The sequence below is a fragment of the Arachis ipaensis genome, chromosome B4 (assembly GCF_059453495.1).
Source record: "Arachis ipaensis isolate K30076 ecotype BB chromosome B4, ASM5945349v1, whole genome shotgun sequence".
NCBI classification, from domain to species: Eukaryota; Viridiplantae; Streptophyta; class Magnoliopsida; order Fabales; family Fabaceae; genus Arachis; species Arachis ipaensis.
This window is the reverse complement of record NC_142439.1, coordinates 113,501,418-113,526,602: the sequence shown is the minus strand read 5'-3', so window position 1 is coordinate 113,526,602 and position 25,185 is coordinate 113,501,418. Positions and strand designations below refer to the sequence as shown.

The 25,185-nt window shown below is 37.7% G+C and overlaps 1 protein-coding gene across 1 annotated transcript; it reads left to right on the top strand.

Moving 5' to 3' along the window:
- Positions 1-23,170: 23,170 nt before the first annotated feature.
- On the top strand, positions 23,171-24,871 carry LOC110270723 (uncharacterized). Its single transcript, XM_088484794.1, has 3 exons — positions 23,171-23,909; positions 24,000-24,019; positions 24,638-24,871. Exons 1-3 carry the CDS (start codon positions 23,201-23,203, stop codon positions 24,869-24,871), a joined length of 963 nt encoding a protein of 320 aa, XP_088340920.1. The 5' UTR covers positions 23,171-23,200.
- The last annotated feature ends 314 nt before the right edge of the window (positions 24,872-25,185 follow it).

Here is a 25,185-nt window from a genome sequence, read left to right as displayed (position 1 = left end):
CGCGTCATCTTGCAGAACTCCATTCCACGCGTACGCGTCAGGCACGCACACGTGTCACTGCATTTTTCTTGTGTTCCTTCCATTTTTGTAAGCTTCCTCTCCATTCTCTAAGCCATTCCTGCCCTATAAAGCCTGAAACACTTAGCACACGGATCACGGCATCGAATGGTATAAAGGAGAATTAAAATATACAAATTAAAGATCTCTAGGAAGCAAGTTTTCAACCATAGAACAAACTTAGGAAGAAATTGTAAAATCATGCAATTCATATGAATAAGTGGGTAAAGAATTAATAAAAACCACTCAATTAAACACAAGATGAACCATAAAATAGTGGTTTATCAACCTTCCCACACTTAAACATTAGCGTGTCCTCATGCTTAGCTTAAGGAGATAAAATAAATGAGTAGCGAAAAGTAAGACTCGTGCAATGCAATGCAACCTATGTATATGAATACAACTATATGCTAAAATGATTTTGCCTACTTGGTTAAAAGTAAATAAGTTCTTCAAGACAAATATAAATCAAATATCACTAATTAAAATTTATACAGTAAAAACAATTAAACTTATAGGAAGACAGCTCATGAGAGCAGGGAACATAGAATTAAGCATTGAACCCGTACTAGTAGTGTATGTGCACTCTAATCTCTCAAGTGTATAGGGTAATCACTCTACTCTTCCCTAGTCATGCTTTCTAAACTTTGTTCTTCACCTAACCAATCAACAAATATTTAATGTACCAATGCAAACATCACGAAGTCTTTTCAAGGTTGTAATGGGGCTAAGGTAAAAGTGAGGGTATATATATGGCTAAGTGAGTTATAAATTGAATCCTTGATTAACCTAAGCTCTTACCTATACATATACTCCTTATATTTTTAGAATCATGCCTAGCTCCCCAAAATTTTTCCACTTTTGTATCACATACTCATGCATCAACTTTTCTCTTAACTTTGTATCACACATGCATTGATCTTTTCATTAACTTGCTTAGCATTGGGGTAATTTTGTCCCCTTATTCATTTATTTAATTACTTAATTACTTGAATATTTTTTTGATTTTTTTTATTTTTTTGATTTTTTTTCTTTTTTTTTGAAGCATAAAAATATACATAATATTATCAACGCACCTGAATTTTTGATTTTCTAGTCTCACATGAGTAGGTACCCAAATTCTCAATTAATTCATCAATGTAAAAACATAACACATTCCCTTGTTAACCCATGTTCCCACGGCTTTCCCACACTTTATTGACACACAATCTCTATCTTAAGCTAACCAAAGATTCAATTTGGGGTATTACTTGTTTTTCTGCTTAAGGTTAGTGATGTGGTAAAATATAGAACAAATGGGATTAAAAGGCTCAAAGTGGCTAACAAAGGTAAATGGAAGGGTAGGCTATTTAGGATAAGTGAGCTAATAAAATAATGGCCTCAATCATATGCATGCATATAACACATTAAACATTGGACATATAGGATGGAACAAAATAAAGATTACAATCATAGAGAAGAAAACACACAAGAATAAAATATTATGGTTAAATAATGTAACCATGTAATTAAGCTCAAGTCTCACAGGTTGTGTGTTCTTAGCTATCATTTATGTTCCAATTTCAATCTTCAAACAAGTTTAACACAAAGGTTTTGATTTAAATTAGTGAAAATTTTCAGAAATAGGGTCTTAAAAAGAAACATATTATTTTTCAACCAATTAGAATATGCATGCAATTACCTATTACTATGCAATTTATCCTTTCTTAAACAAAAGAAAAATAAATAAATATCCTATTCTATTGGTGTTAAGGAAGAGAAATTACCTCCGGAAGTCAGGTACTGACCGACCTCCCCACACTTAAAGCTTTGCACCATCCTCGGTACCATTAGCAAGGAACAAAGGGGGACTGGTAGCAGCATCTCCACAATTGGGGCCATCATGGCTCCCTGTGCTGGTAAATGAAGTGGAGTCCGGGGTGTCTGGATTTTCTTCGGGTGGGTGGTTACCAACAAGCAGCTCCTTAAGGTATGTAAATCGGCGCTTGTTACGGCACTCCCTTTGCTTTCCTTTTCGGTTAAGCTGGTCTAACTTCTCAAGTATCTAATGGAGCAGTTAGTTTGTTGAAGGTGCTTGTGATATGGAAGGAGAAGGGATATCTTCCGCTGGTTCTGTGCTCCGGTTGATAGTGGCTGCTGGAGGTCTGATATACTTCCCGTTAGGGACGTACTGATCATCCCATGGAATCATGGCCTTGGTGTCCCCAGCTCTGTAGGAGACTCCAGCTGCTGAGACTAGATCTGAAACCAAGGCGGGAAAAGGTAGGTTTCCTGCAATTTGTACGTGTCCCATAGCATGCCGAATGTGTCTTGGTAAATTGAGGTGCTGGTCTGTAAGGATACACCAGAGTAGAACAGCCATGTCTGCAGTGAAGGAGGGCTCGTGAGTGCTCGAAAAAATGTAATGGGACATAATCTGTGCCCATACTGGAGCCTCCAAGGTGAGTGCTGAAGCCAATATTCCCTTAGGTTGGGATCGATGGTATCCATAGATCCATCTGCTGCCAGGTTGTGCTATAACTCTGAGAACGGCGTCCCAGTCAAATTGGTATGTCTGGCGTTTGAATGAGGCTTCTTGGAATGCGTCCAATCCTTCTGGAGCAGGGAAACGATCTAAAGCTTTTTGAATGGCCTCTTCAGTTATGGGAACTTACTTCTGACGGACATAGACAGACTGCACGGTTGGCATGTGAAAATTGGAGTAGAATTCAACTACCCATGAAAAGTTAACCTGCCGTGGCTATCTCCGTAGGAATTCCCATTGTCTTCGTTAAATTCGGGGCTCAAAAAATTCAATAATGTTAGTCGGGAGGACGAGAAGGTATTCATTATTATAGTTTCTCTCCTCCAGGATAGGGAACATCTGCTCACAGTAGCAGTTAGTGAACCGCGCAGTGTCCTTTGCTGGAAAGGCTTTTTCTTTTTCATCGACCTTGATGATCCTCTTGATTCTTTTTGTTGAGGGCCTTACTGCTATTGAAGATGACTCTACCACTAGTGCTCTTTTTGTTCCTTTCCTTGCTGGTGGTTTGGGAGTAGCTTTCTCTTTACCCTTTTTGGTAGCCATCCTGAAAAAGGAAAAGGAAAGTAATATGTAAAGCTAAGGGTTCGAGCAACGAAGAGGACATGACAAGTGATAATCAATGCACGGTAACGAAGGATGTCATTAACACATGGTCTCGACTCCATGTAAAAAGTTCATCAATGGAAATATAGCAAGTGCATGTGATGGCAAGTAGATGCAAGATGTTTATTGGCATGTTGGCAAAGGCATGAGTAGCATAGATCAAGCATTAAATGCCCAATTTGATTATCAAGTTTGTTAAACTAACAACCTGTTTGTATTGACAATTATATTCAATCAATAATATATGAAAAGGGGTTTTGTGAAAAACATGCATTAGAGTAGTAGAACCATTTAAAAATAGTGCACAATGCCACACGGACTTTTTCACAAACACTTAGCATGCATGATAAATATATTATTGAAAGTATTGAATTTGAACATGCAAACAACCCAAAAATAATTATTGATAATTGTCAAACAACTTCTAAACAATCCACAAGCAATGATAGAAGAAAATAATCATCCAATTAAATTTCTAACACCAATTAAAATAATGTAAAAAGAAAAAGAAAGAAAAAGGAAACATAGAGTATGAAAGTAAAAATTAAAAGAAGAAGAAAACAATAATAATAATAATAATAATGGAAAAGTAAAAAGGGAAGAACAGAACCTTGATGATGATAAAGGAAGAGGGGAGAAAGTAAAAAGTGAGAAAGAATAAAGAAGGATAAGGGAAGAAGAAAGAAATAAGAAGGAAAAAGATAAGATATCTGGCGCAGATCTGGGTAAGCTGTGCGTCGCATGTGACGTTGACGCGTGGAGCACGCGTTCGCGCGGTTGGCGTGTTTTTCAGATGACGTGGACGCGTGGGTGACACGTTCGCGTGAAATGAACTGTGCTATTGGCGCAAGTGCAGCCTCGCGTACACACAACTTTTTGTTTTGTTCGTATTTTGCAAAAATTTTGGGTCACGCATGCGCGTGGGTGACGCGCATGCGTGAATGGCCTCTTTTTGAAAATGACGCGGACGCGTGGGGCACGCGTTCGCATGATAGGACTTGTGCTTCCAGCATCATTCCAGCCCCACTCCATCATAACTCTCTGCCATACACCTCTTTACGTCGATTTGCGCACGCGTGGGAGGCTAATTTTTCAAATGACGCGAACGCGTCAGGGACGCGTTCACGTGGGCATGGTTGTGCCTAAGGCACGCCTCCAGCCACGCTCCCGCATGACTCTATGCTTCTTTTCTTCTTGTTTCGAAAGCACTTATGACGCGGACGCATCAGCAACGCTTGCGCGTCGCGTTCATTTTTTTTATATGCAGATGCAGGCTATATGCAGAGAATATGAGAAGAGTCATTAACAAAAAGTAAAATAAAATTAAGACTGAAACGGAATGATCATACCATGGTGGGTTGTCTCCCACCTAGCACTTTGCTTTTACGTCCTTAAGTTGGACGGTCTTCAGGCTCGTTCTGGTTCTGTTGGTGGGTCTTCCAAGAGGAAGACTTCTAGTTCTTTGTGATCCTTAATCTTCTCACCGTGATAGAGCTTTAGGCGATGTCCATTGACCTTCATGAATTTGGAGCTTGAAGGATGATGCAGGTGAAAAACTCCGTATAGCTCTGCCTTTTCTACTTTGTAGGGACCTTCCCATCTTGATCTCAGTTTACCTGGTATGAGCCTTAGTCTGGAGTTATAAAGAAGAACTAACTCCCTTGGTCTGAATTCTCTCCTTTTTATGTGCTTGTAATGGACAGCCTTCATCTTCTCCTTGTATCGCCTGGAGTTGTCATATGCTTCTAGGCGAAGATTCTCCAATTCTGCTAGTTGCAGCTTCCTTTCAGCACCAGCTTCTTCAAAATTCATGTTGCACTCTCTCACAGCCCAGAAAGCCTTGTGTTCCACCTCTACTGGAAGGTGGCAAGCCTTTCCGTATACTAAGCAGAAGGGGCTCATTCCAATGGGTGTCTTGTACGCTGTTCTATAAGCCCAGAGTGCATCTTGTAGCCTGGCACTCCAGTCCTTCCTATGGGGCTTTACTATCTTCTTTAGAATACGTTTAATTTCTCTATTAGATACTTCTACTTGTCCATTGGTCTGGGGATGATAAGCTGTTGCTACTTTGTGAACAATCACATGCTTCTTCAGTAATCCTGTTAGTCTCCTGTTACAAAAGTAAGTGCCTTGATCACTCACGATTGCTCGTGGTGATCCAAAGCGACAAATAATATGGTTTCTAACAAAGAAAACAACAGTGTTAGCATCATCAGTACGGGTACGAATTGCTTCCACCCATTTAGAAACATAATCTACAGCTAACAGTATATAAAGGTAACCATTAGAGTTTGGAAATGGACCCATGAAGTCAAAGATTTCACAGAAAAGCATAATCTGTTGAGGCATCTCATCCCTCTTGGATATATTACCAAACCTTTGGCATGGGGAACAAGATTTACGAAATTCAGCAGCATCTTTAAAAAGAGTAGCCCACCAAAATCCACAGTCTAAGATTTTTCTAGCTGTTCTTTGAGGGCCAAAATGTCCTCCACTCTCAGAAGAGTGGCATGCCTCTAAAATGGACTGGAACTCTGATTGGGGTACACACCTTCTAATTATCTGGTCAGCACCACACCTCTATAAGTATGGGTCATCCCATATATAATATTTAGACTCGCTTTTCAGCTTGTCCCTTTGATGCTTAGTAAAATTTGGAGGGAAAGTATGGCTAACTAGATAATTAGCTACAGGTGCATACCAAGAAACTACTTCAGATACTGCATGCAAACTGTCAAATGGGACCAAAAATTGATGAGCGGCGGAAGTTAGACCAATTAAGATATTATAATATAATAAAACAGCGTTGCGAGTATAGCTCTTAACCAGCAAAAATCCGCCTCGTCAATTTAGAACAGTTGTCACAAAAAAATTAAAATAAAAATACTGGGAGTATGAGTCACAGGTCGTCTCCCAACGAGTTGCTAGAAATAGTGCTAATTTATTAATCAGAAGTTTTCCGAGAGTTTTGAGAATTGAGTAACAAAAAATAAACAATTGTAATTTAGTGCAATGAAAATTAAAAGAGGTTTATAATATTCTAAATAAAAAGCCTTAACTGGGGGAATGATTAATTGGAATTTCTATCCTTATTGGAATTCTCTCAAGTGTAGTATAAAAAGGTTGTTATTTTAACTTAGTTAACCCTTACTAAATAAAGGAAAGTCAAGTGATTGAGCTAACTCTTATTCGCAAATCCTAGTCCTCTCCCTTGGGAAGGTCTAGCGTTAGTAAATACAGAATTAGCCAACAACTTCCAATTTAACCATCACTTAAGCCTTCCAACTCAAGTGTCTCCTCCTAATCAACCCCCATGTCAAGTAGGGGATCTACTCCATTGACATGAATGTAACACTCATAAGAATATAAGAAGAAGACATGATAAATTAAATAAAATAAAGCTTTGAAAATTAATTAAAGATAAAAGTAATCCTTTGCATTAAATAAATCCAAAATAATCCATTTACCACTCTAAACAAGAATTAAGAATATGGAATAAATAAAAGAGTAAGTATGGAAACAAACTAGAATAGTATCTTCAACGGAGGTGCTGACTCTTCAATATCCAAAGCAAAAGCAATAAACTTGATAAACTATGAATGTAAAGAGAACCTAGAGGAACAGTAGTTTCTCTCTAAATTCAGATCTAAAATCCTAAAACTATCCTAATGAGAATATGTGAATGTATATGTCTCTGTGTTGAGTCTCTGTGTGTTCCCTGGCTTTATTCTGTGTTTCTGGGCCAAAAACTGGGTCAAAACGCGGCCCAAAATCACCCCCAGCATTTTTCTGTTGATTTTGCAGATCGCGCAAGTCACGCGAACGCGTCAGTCACGCGTGCGTGTCATTTGGCAAATTTCCTTGTCACGCGTACGCGTCGTCCACGCGTGCGCGTCATCTTGCAGAACTCTATTCCACGTGTACGCATCAGGCACGTGCACGCGTCGCTGCGTTTTCTCCATCCCGCGCGCTCGCGTGAGCCATGCGTGCGCGTCGGTGCTCGCTGGTCATCTCCTTAGTTTCTTGTGTTCCTTCCATTTTTGCAAGCTTCCTCTCCATTATCTATGCCATTCCTGCCCTATAAAGCCTGAAACACTTAACACACAGATCACGGCATCGAATGGTATAAAGGAGACATAAAATATACAAATTAAAGATCTCTAGGAATCAAGTTTTCAACCATAGAACAAACTTAGGAAGGAATTGTAAAATCATGCAATTCATATGAATAAGTGGGTAAAGACTTGACAAAAACCACTCAATTAAACACAAGATGAACCATAAAATAATGGTTTATCAGTGCTCCGAACACCATCCAGAGTTTTGTGCCTGCACACTCTAGTGATCCGAAGGGATGAGAGCGGGATACTCTTGCCAGAGACCTCACATCTCAACGTAAGCAGGATTAACCACCGTCCTTATGCCGCCACCGCTACCTCGACAGGCTTTATTAACCACCATCCCTGCCGGGTGCATAGCGTCTCATAATCTCAATAGCCACTACCTCGACAGGTGGGATTAACCACCGTCCCTGCCAGGCGCATAGTATCTCGTAATCTAAGTATAAATCAGTACTTTAGTTGTTTTCAGAAAATATTTTCAATATAACATGGATCCATCATCTCATTCAGCGTCCTCGACTCATCTCAGCCACTGTCATTTCACATTTCAGTTTTGAACTCAACAGTCCATCAGTTCTCATTTCACATACCAGTCTACCTTCACATGCCATCAACCCATCCTCAGTGCACCAGAGACCTAAGCCTCCGTTTTCTAACTTTTCAAAATAATATCAACTAAATCCCTTAGGTTCTTTCCCATGTTTTAAATGCCCAAAACTAGGTCCAAGAGTCTTAAAATTGTGTCACAGAAGCTTACAATCTTGTTGGGAAGGTGAAATAGTTGAAAACAAAATTTAAATTTGAGAAACAGGGCGTGTGCGTCCGCACAGGGGTGTGCGTGCGCACGCCCAGGAGAAGTTTTAACACGTGTGCGTACGCATAGAGGTGTGCGTACGCACAAGTACAAAAATTCACAAGTCTGTTCGCTCGCACATGCTGTGCTAGCGCCCTCAACAGACTGACCTTCCCAACGTGTGCGTGCGCACAGGGCTGTGCGTATGCACAGGTTGTAAACATTCATTGGGTATGTGTGCGCACAAGCTGTGCTAGCGCTCTAAACAGTTTGCCTTCTGCTGCGTGTGCATACGCACAGGTCTGTGCGTGCGTACAAGGCTGTGCGTGCGCACAAACCAGAAATCACAAAATTCTGCAACTTTGCAAAATTTCATATTTGCAACACCAAATTTTGAATGATCACAACTTCCTCTACAAAAATCCAAATCTTACAAACTTTATATCAATTTGAAGAGTTTTCAATAAACTTTAATTCTAAGCCAATTTCAACAGATTATGTAAATTGAGGCAAAAGTTATGATCAGACAAAGTTCACTAAAATTCTCTTTTTACCAAAATTTCACAAATACTCACTTTACCAACTTTCACAAACCACATCCAACTAAAACAATACCAAACTTCGATTTACAGCACAACCTACCCTCTTGGGTCACAATTTACCATTTATACAAATTTTCCATCACATTTTACTATTCTCAACCATCAACACCAATTATACATAATATTAAAATTAATCCTCCATCAACACCTTCACCAATCATCATTCCATCACTATGAATTCTCATTATCAACCTCATTCATGCTTATTATCAATAGCCAACAATATATATATTCATTCATTCAAATTCATCAAACATCATACCTCCACATCATTACTTATCAACATTAACAAATTCAATTCATCATACATCATCAACAACCATCATCAACAACCACATCAAATCAAACCTATCCTATAGGTCACTAGCCTAAGTGTCCATGAATATTATATACTACATAGAGGAAACCGAAACCATACCTTGGCCGATTCCTAATATGCACCAAAACCCCAAATTGAGCACAAACAAGCTTTCAACCACAAGCAAGCCTCCAATTCCACTCCAACAAGCACCAACAAGTTCCAAACTCACAATAATCAAACTATATACACATAAATCATCACAAATCAACTAGGGCTCATTATAATTGAAATTTCACAAGGGTTCAAGACCTCTTACCTTTTCCAACAGCTTTGGAAGCTAAAATCCAATGCTAAGCAAGGATTAGAGTGTACCTAAACACTCAAAATCATAAAATTTTACTTAATCCAAAACCCAAAAACTCAAAAATCTTAGGGTAGGAAACTGGACAGAAAATCTCGAGAAACTTACCAAAAGGCTTAGATAGAAATGACGGGATTGAAGTGATGTGTGAATAGTGTTTTAATGGAAACCCTCCTCTCTTCTTCAATCTCTCTTCTGCTGTGTGTGTTGTGTTTAATGAGCTGAAGGGTTCATTTAATGGCTTATATATATATTGGGCTTGGGCCCAACTTGGGCCCGATCAAATCCGTTAGCGTTTTTAGCACGTTTGGCCCAACTTTGGGCCAAACCTTTGTTGATCAATTACTAATTCAGCCTAAGTGCAGGGAGATTAGGGTCTCTGTGGTAGAGGCTAGAACCCAAAGGCGCAACATCCTCTGATCCAGAAGATTCGACCTTGTCTGTAGTGTTTTGAGTAGGATCACCAAGGAGAATGAACTGCAAGAGCTTCACGTTCAATTAGACTGGATCTGCACTAACCCTGGTGTTTAGATCTAGAGGAATATTAGCGATCTCTTAAAAAAGACATTAATCACATACAGCCTGCCATAGAAGAAATCATTCACAATTGAAGAAGACAGTAAGACCAGAGTTAATCCAGAAGGACAAAGCATCTCCAAGCCTTAACCACCTTCTTATCATAGTTTATACGACTTTTGAGTTCTGAGTACCCTTTTCTTTTTATTTCCTTTTATGCAATTAAACAAACATACCTATATCTCCTATTCACCTCACTAAGATCTGCAAGATAACCATAGTTTGCTTTAAATCACAATCCTCGTGGGATCGACCCTGACTCACTCAGGTATTACTTGGACGACCCAGTGCACTTGCTGGTTCAGTTATACGAAGTGTGGGAATTCGTGCACCAATCGTCCCTGTCCCCGAGGAGGGGGTTCCTTTGCCCGACCTAAAACTTCAGGGGCGGAGGTTGGTTAGACTCCCCAGAATTCTGAGGTTCCTTTTAGGAACAAGGTCGTTAGTGGCGAGCTCCCTCCTTCTCCGACCGGTCCTATTCCAATCTGGCAGGTTTCTGAGTATGACCCAACACCTTCTGTCCAAGCTGAGGATGCTATCACAGGAGAACAGCTCACTCCTTTGTAATTTCCTTCACCTTTAGCAGTTTGAATGGCCCGATGTGTGGGTCTTTTATGAACAGTCTTTATTTGTAATAGCTTGTAGCTTTGAACACTTTTTTAGTTATCTTTTTTAGACAACTTTAGTTTTTTATCAAAAAGAATTTCTTCATTTTGATAATGATTATAGAATTTAAGTAATTGCTTGTTGTTGAGTTTGATCTTAGCCTATACATCCGTTTAGTTGCAAATCGTGTTTTGACAAATTTTAATGCTATTTTTTTTTTGCTAAGTTAAAAATGATGTCGGCAAAGTAGCTCGGTATAGTGATTTCTTTTGTAAGTTCCGACTTCATGTAATCAGACTTTATCAAGTTACTTTTACACTTTGTTTTTATCTGCCTTGATTTTTAGGTCGGTCTTATGAATTGCTTACATAACTTCTTATATTAATTTGTATCTCTTCACTTCATCTTGCCGACCATTCTTGGTCGGAAAATGATTTTTGCGGTTTGTCGAACTTAAATTAATGCATTTTTATAGGAAACTTTAAGAAAGATGTCGATTTATCACTGATAAATGAAAAATGCTTTTATATAAATTTGTTACTAAGGATTTTGACTACACTTAGCCCTTGTTATGGTGCCTCGTTAAAATCCTCTTCAGAAAAAATCCTTCTCGGAAAAAAATATTGAAGCCGGGAAAAAGAGTACACCAGAGAACAAGGTGTGCTACCTAACTGTAGTACTTCTTCAGGTTACATGAGTGCCAAAACCTCTAGAGCTCCCTTCCTTGTAAGTCGGACACTTTGTAATAACCTTTCCTTAAGACTTTAACAATCTTGTAGGGCCCTTTCCAATTTGCAGCCAACTTTCTATCGCCCGACTTCTGAATCTCAATGTCATTTTGGATCAGTATAAGGTCGTCCGTGGTGAAGCTTCTTTTTATTACCTTCTGATTGTATCTTAGAGCAATCATTTGCTTTAGTGCTTCCTCTTTGATCCGAGCTTATTCTCGGACTTTAGGGAGGAGGTTGAGCTATTCTTTTTGTACTTGGGTATTGACCCTGTCATTGTAGAAGATAACCCTCAAGGATTCTTCAGCAATCTCTACAGGAATCATGGCTTCCACTCCATGAGTGAGCTGAAAATGTGATCTCCTGTTGTGGAATGAGGAGTTGTTTGATATGCCCATAACACTTGAGGAAGCTCGTCTGCCCGTGCTCCCTTTGTGTCTTGTAGTCCCTGCTTCAATCCGGCCAATATGACTTTTTTTGTAGCTTCAGCTTGTCCATTGGCTTGAGGGTGCTCTACTAATATAAATTGGTGCTTTATCTTGAGACTGGCCACCAAGTTCCTAAAGGTCAAGTTGGTAAATTGAGTTACATTGGCGGTGATAATGGAGTGGGAAACTCCAAACCTTGTGACAATGTTCTTATAGATAAACTTCCGACTTCGCTGGGCCATGACGGTTGCTAATGGTTCTGCCTTAATCCACTTAGTAAGATAATCAATCCCTACTATAAGGTATTTTACTTGTCTTGGAGCTTGAGGGAATGGTCCAAGGAGATTGAGACCTCATTTTTCAGATGGCCATGGTAAGGTGACACTGATAAGCTCTTCAGAAAGTGCAACATGGAAGTTGGCATGCTTCTGGCAAGACGGGCACCTTTTGACGAACTCGGCCGATTCTCTTTGCTAGGTTGGCCAAACGAAGCCAGCTCAGATCACTTTCTTGGCTAGAGACTAGGCTCCCAAATGATTTCCACATATGTCATTGTGTACTTCCTCTAGAACTTCCTTCGTATTGGAGGTCGGAAATCACTTTAAGAAGGGTGTTGATATCCCTCTTTTGTATAAACATTGTGGACCAATGTGTAATTTTGTGCTTTCCTTATGAGTCTTCGAGCCTCTTTTTTATCTTCAGGAAGGACATGAAATTTAAGGTAGTTGACTATGGGGGTTATCCATCCTAAATTTTAGTTAGATATGGCCATTACGTCTGAGTTGTCATCTCCCTTTGATACTGATGGTCCGTGGAGAATTTCTTGGATGAGGCTTCTATTATTGTCCCCTGGCTTGGTGCTGGCTAGCTTAGAGAGGGCATCTGCTTGGACGTTTGACTACCGATTTATATGCCGTACCTCTCTTTCCAAGAACTGTGACAGTTGTTTCCGAGCTTCATCTAGGTACTTTTTCATGTTGGGATCTTTGGCTTAATAGGTGCCGTTAACTTGTGAAGTTATTACTTGGGAGTCACAAAATACTATCAACCTTTTTACCCCCCACTTCTTTAGCCAGCTTCAAGCCAGCAAGTAAGGCTTCATATTCTGCTTGTTTGTTAGAAGCAAGAAACTTGAACCTTAGCGAGAGTTTTATCCGCTTTCCTTGCTCACTTTCCAGGATGACACCTGCTCCCCTACCAAATTTATTGGATGATCTATCTACGTACAAGCTCCAAGTTGTCGGGCTTCCCCGACTTTCAGTGTATTCATCTATGAAATCGGCGAGGTACGGTGACTTGATTGTTATTCGAGCTTCATATTGTAAATTGAACTCAGATAGTTCCACAGCCCATTGTAACATTCTTCCTGCTAGGTCCGTATTTTGTAGAATGTGCTTCATGGTTTGATTAGTTCGGACCTTTATAGTGTGAGCTTGGAAGTAAGGTAAGAGCCTTCGGGAGGCAAGGATAAGAGCATACACAAACTTTTCTATCTTCTGATAGTTCAACTCTGCTCGGCTTTGCTGACAAAGTAGATAGGTTATTGTGCATTCTCATCTTCTCGGATCAGGGCAGAAGCTATAGCTCGGCTTGCCATTGCCAAATAGAGAACTAGCTCTTACCCCGCAATAGGACGGGTGAGTATAGGGGGGGTTGGCCCAAACATGCTTTAAAACCTTGAAAGGCTTGTTTGCATTCCTGGGTCCATTCAAATTGACTCCCCTTTCTGAGTATTGAGTATAATAGCAGATATTTCAATGCTAATACTGCCAAGAACCTAGATAGTGCTGCCAACCTTTCATTTAGTTGTTGGACTTCTTTTAGATAAGTCGGACTCTTCATCTCTAGTATGGCTACACACTTGTCCGGGTTGGACTCTATGCCTCTTTGAGTGAGCATGAAACCCAAGAACTTCTCGGCCTCTACTGCGAAGGTGCATTTTGAGGAGTTTAATCTCATCCCATGCTTCCTTATCATGGAAAATACCTCAGAGAGATCAGACAAAAGGGCTAAGTCATCCTTAGTTTTGACAAACATGTCGTCCACATACACTTCCATGAGTTTTCCTAAGTGGGGGAAAAACACCTTGTTCATTAGTCGCTGGTATGTGGCTCTGGCATTCTTTAATCCAAAAGGCATTACTACATAATAATAGTTGGTCTTTGGAGTAATGAAGGAGGTCTTTTCTTGGTACGGCTTATACATTGGGATTTGGTTATATCCCGAGTATGCGTCCATGAAAGACGAATACCAATAATCTGAGGCCGAGTCAACTAGAGCATCGATGCTCAGGAGAGGATATGGATCCTTGGGGTAAGCCATGTTGAGGTTGGTGTAGTCGACACACATTCTCTACTTTCCATTCTGCTTCTTTACCAGAACCACGCTAGCCAGCCACAATGGATACTTTACCTCTTTTATGAATCAAGCTTCCAATAACGCTTGCACTTGTTCTTTCACAACCTGTGTTCTTTTGGGCCCAAGTTTCTGATATTTTTGCTGAATAGGTCTGGAACCTAGGTAAACAGCGAACTTATGATACATCAAGTCGGGATCTATACCAGACATGTCGGAGGCTTTCCAGGCGAAGAGGTTGAAATTTCTTCGTAGAAGGTCAACGAGCTGTACATTCAGACCTTATTCTAAGTTGGCCCCTATACTCGTTATCTTTTTAGCATGATCTCTAATTTGAACTTCTACCTTTCCTCCAGGTTTAAAGCATAGTTCTTTCCGAGTTCGAACACCACCGAGTTTGATGATGTTGACTTCTTTTCTGCTCGGGTTGCCTTTTAGATTGAGGCTTTCGTTGAAACACTTTCGTGCCAACTTTTGATCTCACTTTATGGTGGTAATTCCTTCTACAATGGAAAACTTCATACACAAGTGAGGTGTATAGACAACTGCTGCTAGTCGATTTAAGATATCTGACCTATCAGGGAATTGTAAGCCGACATGACGTCGACCACAATATAATCGACACTTAATGTTCTTGACCTCGTGCCCTTCGCAAAGGTGGTGTATAGGGAGATAAATCCGAGATGCTGGATCGGCGTGTCCCCTAGCCCAAAGTGATTATCTAGGTACGCCTTCAGATCCTTTCCTTCTTGCCCGAGTTTGTCAAAGGTGAGCTTAAATAGTATGTCCACTGAATTCCCTTGATCCATGATGCACCACTATTTCGTGGTACATTTTATGCTTAATTGAGTGGATTTTATCCACTAAACTCACACTTATTCATATAATTCGCGTGTTTTACATTTTCCTTCCTAATTTTGTGCTATGATTAAAAATATGCTTCTTTGGCCTTAAATTACTAATTTTAATTCTCTCTTATTACCATTCGATGCCGTGATATATGTGTTAAGTGTTTTCAGGGTTTATAGGACAGGAATGGCTTAGAGGATGGAAAAGAAGCATGCAAAAGTGGAAGGAATACAAGAAATTGAAGGAATTGCTGAGCTTTCAAGCCTGACCTCTTCATACTAAATCGATCATAACCTGAGCTACAGAGGTCCAAATGAGGCGGTTTCAGTTGCGTTGGAAAGCTAACATCCGCAGCTTCGAAATGATATATAATTTGCCATAGTTGCCATGCTTTTAGGTGACGCGCACGCGTGGATCACGCGTACGCGTGACCTTGCGAAAGTTCAATCGACGCGTACGCGTGGGCGACACGTACGCGTGACAGAGCCATGTGCTGGACGTAGTGATTTCTGGGCTGTTTTTGGCCCAGTTTCAAGCCCGAAAAACACAAATTAGAGGCTGCAGAGTAGGGGAATCAAATTCAATTCATTCACACTTTTCATACACATAATTTTAGGTTTTGGATGTAGTTTTCTTGATAGGGAGGCTCTCTCCTCTCTCTAGTTTTTATGATTCTTAGGTTTAGCTATTCTCAATTTTAGATTTCTATCTTAGTTTAATTAGTTTCTCTTCTACTTTTATTAGTTCTATCACTTTAGTTTATCTATTTCTCTTGTTGGTTTATTTATTTTCCTAATTTAATTTATGAACTCTTCATGTTTGATTTGATTTTTCTTTTAATGCAATTTGAGGTATTTCATATTTATGATTGCTTTCTTCAATTTATGTTATTGATGCTTTTAATTGGTTGTTTGGATTTTATTATCTCTTATTGCTTTTCTATGCTTTTATGTCATGCCTTCCAAGTGTTTGACAAAATACTTGGTTGGGTTTTAGAGTAGATTTTTCTCCTCTTGGCTATGGTTGAGTAATTGGAGACTCTTGAGTTATCAAATTCCTTTGTTGATTGATAATTGAAAGTTGCTAGTTGATTTGGATCCCTCCTAAGCTAGTCTTTCCTTAGGAGTTGACTAGGACTTGAGGAATCAAATTGATTCATCCACTTGACTTTCCTTCATAGTTAGAGGTTAACTAAGTGGGAGCAATGAACAATTCTCATCACAATTGATAAGGATAGCTAGGATAGGACTTCTAATTCTCATACCTTGCCAAGAGCTTTCATAATTATTAGTTTACTTTCTTGTCATTTACATTCCTTGTTTAACCTTTATAAAAACCCAAAAATATACTATCTCATAACCAATAGTAACACACCTCCCTGCAATTCCTTGAGAGATGATCCGAGGTTTAAATACTTTGGTTTCTTTTTATTGGGTTTGCTTTAGTGACAACCAAATTTTTGTATTAAAGGATTATTGTTAGTTTAGAAACTATACCTGCAACGAGGATTTATTGTGAATTCTAAACCGTCGAAAATCTGTTCATCAATCCACTAGGGTTCTGTGGAAATTTTTTGTATTGGCGAGGATTATTGTTATTACCACTGGGTCGTCATGGCCAGGTGTTACTCCTTGAGCATCTTCTTTGTTGAGCGAGGTGGGTGGTAAGTTGGGAGTTCGGTTATCTTCTCCGACTTGGTATACCTCTTTAAGATGCCTTTTCGTGAGGATTTTGATATTCCTCCTCCCGCAAACCTTCCATTAATCATGTGTATGTGCCATTCAGGAGTTTGTGGGGAGCGTTCTTGCAGACCTCCATCTTCATCTCTCTTCTTTTTCCTTTGATCGTCTGACATCTCAACCAAGTACCTATCTAGTCGACCTTCTCGGGCTAGCTTTTCCATGACATTCTTTAAATCATAGCAATCGTTAATAGAATGCCCGTAAAGCTTGTAGTACTCGCAGTATTCTGTCATACTTCCTGCCTTTTATGTCTGATAGGGCAAGAAGGTGGAAGCTTCTCAGTGTGGCATATATCCCTATAAACATCTACAAGAGAGACTCAAAGTGGACTGTAATTATGATACCTTCAAGGTTTTTTCGGGTTGTATTCCTCCTTTTTCTTAGCTTCTTTCTCTTTTTCCCGAGGTGGGTAAGGCAGGCTGGGCCTCGGAGAGGCTTTCTTAGTCCGAAATTTTTCTCCATGTTGATGTACTTTGATAAACCCCATTTTTAGGGTTTATCTTGTGTTTAATTTAGTGGATTTTATCCACTAAACTCACACTTATTCATATAATTCGCATATTTTACATTTTCCTTCCTAATTTTGTGCTATGATTGAAAACATTCTTCTTTAGCCTTAAATTTGCTAATTTTATTCCTCTCTTATTACCATTCGATGTCGTGATATGTTTGTTAAGTGTTTTCAGGGTTTATAGGGCAGGAATGGCTTAGAGGATGGAAAGGAAGCATGCAAAAATGGAAGGAATACAAGAAATTGAAGGAATTGCTAAGTTGTCAAGCTTGACTTCTTTGTACTAAATTAATCATAACTTGAGCTACAGAGGTTTGAATGAGGCAGTTTCAGTTGCGTTGGAAAGCTAACATCCGGGGCTTCAAAATGATATGCAATTTTCCATAGTTGCCATGCAGTTGTGCGACGCGTACGCGTGGATGACGCGTACGTGTGACCTTGCGAAAGTTCAGCGACGCGTACGCGTGGGCGATGCGTACGCGTGACAGAGCCACGTGATGCACGTATAAGAAAATGCTGGGGGCGATTTCTGGGCTCCTTTTGGCCCAGTTCCAAACCCGAAAACACAGAATAGAGGCTGCAGAGTGGGAGAATCATTGAGACAACCTTCATTCACATAATTTTAGGTTTTACATGTAGTTTCCTAGGGAGAGAGGGTCTCTCCTCTCTCTAGGTTTTAGGATTATTAGTTTTATTCCTTTTTTAATTTCTGACTTCTATCTTATTTCAATTTAGTTTCTCTTCTAATTTTAATTGCTCTAGCTTTCTAGTTTTTTTATTTCCCTTGTTGATTACTTTATGTTGCTAATTTAGTTTATGAATTCTCATGTTAGATTCAATTTTCTATTTAATGCAATTTGAGGTATTTCATGATTATTGTTCCTTTCTTCGTTTGTTATTATTGATGTTTGCAATTGGTTGTTTAGATTTAATATTCCTTGTTAGTTTTCTATGTTTTTATGTTGTTCCTTCCAAGTGTTTGATAAAATGCTTGGGAGGGTTTTAAGTTAGATTTTTATATTCTTAGCTTGAATTGATTAATTGGAGACTCTTGAATCATCATAAGTCTCTTGTTGGTTGGTAATTGAAACTTGCTAGTTGGCTTGAACTTCACTAACTCTAGTCTTTGATTAGGACTTGTGAAGTCAAGTTAATTTTCTCACTTGACTTGCCTTCAATTGTTAGAGGTTAAGTAAGTGATAGTAAAAGGAAATTACCATCACAAGTGACTATGATAATGAGGAAAGGAATTCTAATTATCAATCCTTGCTAAGACTTCTCTTAATTATTATTTTATTTCCTTGCTATTTACATTCCTTGTTCCACATTTCAAAAACCCAAAAAGATACAATCCCATAACCAATTATAAGTACACTTCCCTGCAATTCCTTGAGAGATGACCCGAGGTTTAATACTTTGGTTAATTTTGGGTTTACTTAAGTGACAAACAAATTAAATTTGATTGATGTTTAATTGTCGGTTTAGATCTATACTTGCAACGCGATTATTTTTGTGAAATTCTTTACCGACGATTTTTCCCCCATCATATTTCTCTGCCCGCTCTTGTACTTCGTACGAGGAAGTTGGGTGTCATTTAGATATGGATTGAGAGAACGGCCCTTCTTTAAGACCATTAACTAATCTCATTATCACTGCTTCAGTAGGCAAATTTTGTATTTCCAAGTAGGCTTTATTGAATATTTTCATATAGTCTTGGAGTGTTTCTCCGACTTCTTATTTGACCCCTAGTAAGCTTAGAGCATGATTTACTTTATCTTTCGGAATTGAAAATCTAGTAACAAACTTCCTTGCCAGGTCATCAAAGCAAGTGGGAGGTAAGTTATCAAACCACTTCATTGCAGATTTGGTCAAAGTTGTCAGGAATGCTTTGCAACGAGTTGCATCAGAGGCATTGGCTAGGTACATCCAACTCTTGAAATTGCTGAAGCGGTGCCTCGGATCGGTTGTTCTATCAGAGAGATCCATGTCGGGGGTTTTAAAATTTTTGGGAATCCTAGCTCGCATGATCTCTTCAACAAATGGATCTTCTCCTCCCAAAGGGCTTTCTTCCCAATCTGCCCGATTGCTCCATCTTCGAAGGTCGGCTTCCAACCTCAATAGCTTTTTCTCTAGCTCCTTTTGTCGTCGTACATCCCTTCATAATTCCCATTCTATTTCTTGTTGTCGTTTAGCTTCCAGTTCGAGTTGTTCTAGTTGCACACAGTGGCCGTAAACTAATTCCAGTATTTCCGTTGGTTGGGGAGGTTTTTCGTCTTTGGGTGGGTGGACCTATGAATGGAACCGTCGTGGTTGAGGGTTTCCCACGTTCCTTCCCCATGGGGGGCATTTGTTCTTTCTTGAGGTAGAGGTAATGCTAGCGTTAAATCGTCATGGTGGTGTTCTGGTTCTAACTCAGATGCCGTGTGACCGTCTCCGTATTGATTGTCCGCCATATACGGATGTAACCTTCCAGGTCCCTGACAACGGCGCTTATGTTCCGAAGATTATCTGAAAACGGTTATTTGGGCCTAAACATGAGGTCCAGACTCTTTCTGAGGTAGCATCTGACTTGTTCTAGTGCCGAGGTACTGTTGTCCGAGTTCCTTGTTTTTTTTTTTGGTCTTAGGCTAAGCCCTTCAACCCTACCCAAACCCAACAACCCACCCACCCCAAATCCAGATCCCCTTTTCTACATAGACAGATAGACTTTAATAATTTAATTTCTGTGGAAGTTGAAAGTAGTGGGAGTTGAAAAACAATGCATCCATGGCCTCCTTTTCAGACCGATCTTCTTCTCTTCAACATCTTCTTTTTTCTTCTTTTTTTCTTCTTCTTTTTTTTTTTTTTTTTTTTTGAGATCTAAATTCAATGCATGGTATGATTGTGCCGGTTTGTTCAAGTCTCCTTCGCTGGTAGCGCCCCTGATGGAAGCTCTGTTGCAAAGGGTGAAGGAACCCACCATTTTTCACTGGGAGTTCCTCTCTACTAAATTGCTCGATTTCGATGTACAATCCTTGTTTCGAATTAAGCTTGAAAGGTAAGTTGATTGTCTTTCTCGTTTTTCTTACCGTATTTCTGTCATTTTTAATTTTGTACCTGTTTGTGACTGCCTTTTGGTTCAAACGCAGGTTGCTCCTGTGTCCGCTGCCCCCCCCCCCTCCGGTTCCTTCCCTGACTTCAATGACCACCTGATTGGGTACCGTTAAAACCCGATTTTTATTTTACTCGATTGTACCTTCGTGATGTGTAGGCCTTCCTCCAATTCTTCTAACTTTCTCTGCTTTTCTTCTCAATTGGGTTTCAATTATCACCGGTAATCTCACTGACCAATTGCTTGAAAGTGTACCTGCTGCTCTTTGTGTTGCTATGAGATGCGCTAAATGATTTCCCTCCCTTGGAGTCTAGGTTATCCTAGCATCTGGTAAATCTTTCAAAAGATGTGCTATGTCCTTTAAATAAGCTAGTATTTTGCCTATATGAGATTTTGACTTTATTGATTGTATTAATTGTAAATTATCTGACTCTATTAAAACTTTTTCCATCTGCAAATTTTTTGCCATTATCAATACTTTCCTAAATGCTAATGCTTCAGCTTCAAGACTGGAGAGAGCCCTGAATTCTGTTACTGATCCTGTGATAAATTTTCCTTGCCAATCTCTAAGAACCGTTGCAGTTGCTCCCTTCCTTTTAGAGCCAAAATGACTTGTTATGATTACTGGTTAGCCAAAAAAGTTTGGGCTCAGCAAATCTGCGCCCGAAAATAGTATAGCAACGCTCCAACACAAGACCATCCAACTAGAATTGAGAAACCACAAGGTCCAAAAACTATAGCATTCTCTCAAAGCCCATTTATGAATTATACTCTGTTTTTTCTTTTGTTTTCGTTTTTCTTTTTTTTTTTTTTTTGTGCGCGCAAACCTCTTTCCCCTAACCGTACATGTCGTATGGTATGTTAACTTGTTAAGGTACATAGATTGACCAATGATCATCGCCAATTTTCCGGTGGAGGCATTTTCAATCACTTTTCTCCTTTAAAATACTTATTCCAATTCTATTATAATATTCAAAACATGGCCGTTGAAAATTGAAAGTAAAACCAACAATTTCTCTGTCTCAGTTTTTACTTTATTCTTATATCCCTTGTTGGATCAAAGACTTATTACTAAACAAGAATATATAGTTGTTAACAAACCATGTTTTTAGTATTTGAGTGGGTCTCTTCTACAAATATGTCAAGGATTTTGAAATGATCAAGAGAAAAGGCAAATTGTAATGTCATATTGTCGTCCTTATAAGTTATAATAGTCTCTTTCCTTTGAATTTTCTTTTTTTACTTTAGATTGTGGAAAATTTTTTTTTAAAACAAACTTAGAATTGTTAAGATTTCTATTATAGAACGATTTAAGTTGGCAATGGTTTAATTATACCAATTTGTCATCTTTTTATAAACTTATTATCAAATTGACATTTTTTTCAAACTATTTATCTTTATCTCACTGTTTTGCTACGTTGTCGTCCTTTTTTCCTGTGTGTTTTTTTAATGATGTTTGCGCGGTAAAAAACAATGTCACCCGTGGCAGAAATAATAGTATATAATAAATAATTTAAAAATTAACAACAAATTTACAAAAGGTGGAGATTGTTATATAAAAGCTGTCTTTGAGAGTTATATAATAATAATCTACTTGACAATTAGCTAAAAACATTGTTTAATTCAATTTAGTAAAAAAAAAAAAAAAAACATCATTCCAAGTAATTTGGGAATGAATGAACCGTGTATAACCGAATCAGGATAATGGTCAAACATTTCTTTAATCTTTCTCTATTTCATTTTTGTTTAAACTTTAAACTTAGAATTACTAAATTCTTAATTTTTCTAATAACTATTGTAATTTTTCTTTCCAAAAAAAGTATAAAATTCTGCAGATTTATGAATAATGTTTTGATAAAGTAATTGGTTCTTAGTCAATACATGATTTATGAATCAACTATCCAGTTTCCAATTTCTAGGACCCATCATCTTAATTAATAAATAATAATAATGCAAGTTTAGCCTTAGAAATTTCCATCATGAGTCAACAAAGTCGGTGCAGTTCTTGAGATGAATAGAACTATTTATATTCTTTCAGGAACACAACATACGCTTTCATCTTTGTGTTTAGAAAAGTCAGCAACTTCGGCAACTGTCTCAAGATGCCAAAGCAGAAATTAATCATCATTCATATATATACATGTATTGGTACATAGAATTAGTAGCACATTTTAATTTAATACATGAAGTTCAATTCTTGTTCTTCTTGCTTTGTAAAATACATATACGTAGGAATAAATTACAATGTCTATTATATTCTTCCACGATCTTATCTATTAATATATAATATATAATATAAACTTAATAGGTGGTTCTTTGCTTGACAAGTGAAGCTTTCAGTTTTCGACAAGTGCATACCTCCATTACATGCCACATGAAAACTGAAAAGTAATCCAGTAAATGTGAATAAAATAATCGAGATTTTGTTCTCCCATATTTTATCAAAGGATAATCTAATAACATAATTAGAATTTAGAAATTCAATAATGATTAATCTCTTAATTTATTATTTTATCAATTTTTTTATTTTAAAAAATCTAATTCTTCAAGTAAAGATGAACCTCAAAAGATAATAAATTTAGCGATATATATAATATTTTTCGCTTAAGATGATTCTAAATTTATGATAGTATAGAAAATTACTAACGGAATTACTGTTTAAGAATATTATTAGACTCCATATGTTATATTGTACATATATGGCATATTTAGAACGTTATCATTTTCGGTAACACAATTAATTTAGAGTAATAAAATAAAATAATTACTTCTAAGTTCTAAAATAGATTATGTATCATACACCAAGTTCAAGCTTAAATTTAATGTGAACTCAACCACCCTTTTCATACCTATGTTCCTATTTATACTTTTTTTTCCCAACCATTTTCAGTGACAATTGAGTCTTCTCCACACTCCACATTGCCACTACACTTTCAATAAGATTTAATTATTATGTCTCAACCATCAAATGCAAAACATTGTTGTTTCTCTGGTTTGTTACACACCCTTCTTTGTGATGGAAATGGAAACTTTTCTGATCAAATCATAGAATCATATGAAATACAAAAAGTGCATCCAAAAAATAAGAGTGCAATGGCTAATGCAGCTTCTACACCAGGAGTGATAGCAAGGTTGATGGGGTTAGATTCAATGCCAAGTAATTCCAACCTGGAATTTAAAAAAACCATCCCAGATTCTGAATTTGTGGATTACATGTTGGAGTTTGATAATGCAAGCCAATCCAACCATCGCCGAGCGAAAATCTCGGCTTCATACAGGGAGGTTTCTGAATTATTTCGGCACAAGAACAGCCGCGAAGTTCTTGTGCTGTGTTGGGATAGTGGAAGAGGAGATAGTAATGATGAAAAGAAGAGCAGGAAATTTTGCAAGCTGAAAAATGAGCCTAGAATTGTAAAAAATGGTTGTTCTTCAAAGGTTAGAAGAAGTTACAAAGATGCTAATTGCATTTACAGAAAGAGTGATTGTGGGTCATGGTCAAGCACTAAATTGAAAAATAAGCAGATTGAAGAACTCCTTGAATTAAAGCAAATGAAAAATATGAGAAAGCAATGGTCACAAAAGAAGATAGAGAGTGAATATATTCCAGTTTCAATCCTAGACATCAATGATTATAAATACCTTTATGGACCTGATTTTCTAGGTATGTTTAAAATTAAATCTGTTTTTGTAGTTCTGATTTGATTGACATTTCCTCTGCTTTTGTAATTGATTTGCGTTAGTATGGATTCAGGGTTTATTATATGTTGTGTGGTAAGTGGTAACTTTGTTATTTAGTTTAGGTAATTTAGATTTAGATTTAGATCTAAGTAATAATTTTTTATGTTTGTCTAGATTTGTGGCCGATTCAAGTTTTATTTATTTATATATATATAAAAATTTGAACACTTATATTATCGTATTTCGTATCATAACTCATTTTATCATTTTAAAATTTTAATAATATTCTTATTTTAAATATTTATTTTACCATTAGTTCAATAAAAAAATGCTATTCTGACCTAAAAAATTATAGTTAGTCAACTTGTTTGTGATAAAAATTAATTATAGATATTTTAAAATTAAAAAGCGAAATAAAAAAAAATCTTTACTTCTTTGATAAAATAAGTTGAAGTTTTCCTAAATCCAAATAGCATTTCTTTTGAATAAAATAGCTGTCTATAAGTACTCTATTTAAGAATTTAAACATAATATTTTCTAAATCGTTTAGAAGTGATTTGTTCATTAGAATTTCATATGGTTTTGCAAAACCCTCCCTTCCAAAACAATACTTCAAATTTTATTGCCGTTTACAATGTTACTCAAACATATAATAATTTTGTAGATTACACAAATCCCTTAATGTCACCAACAATGTGAAAATCTTCAAAGAAAAAGGTCCTGGCTGATGAAATTGAAGATAGAGTAATGAAGAACAAAGGCTACTCCTCAGAATTAGAGATGAAGATTTGCAACTTAATTGAAAATGATATGAAAGACTTACATTTCACACAAAAGGGTATATGTGAGACTGAAAGGTTTGAGGAGATTTGTTTGGTGTATGAGCATCACATTTTTAACTCTCTGCTGCATGAAATTGTGAATGAACTTGTAGAAACATTTTAGTTGAGAATTCTAATCAGTTGATGTGTAACAGTAATAGATAATTTAATTACTTTAACATGACAGAATTACGCTTTAGAGTTTAAGGTTTAGGGTTTTACTAATAACAGTCCTCTGTCTTTATTTTATTCTCATTACCTTAAACTGAATTAAATCACACATTTAAACTTTGGCATCACTAGACTTTTTCATATGATACACTTGCGTATGGTGATGTCATCCCCTAACGGAGCAAGCGAAATCTGGACTCAAGAATCAGCTACAACTCGTCTACTGTCCGCCGGGTCTATAAGATTCTGAAACCTTGCTTTCATGCA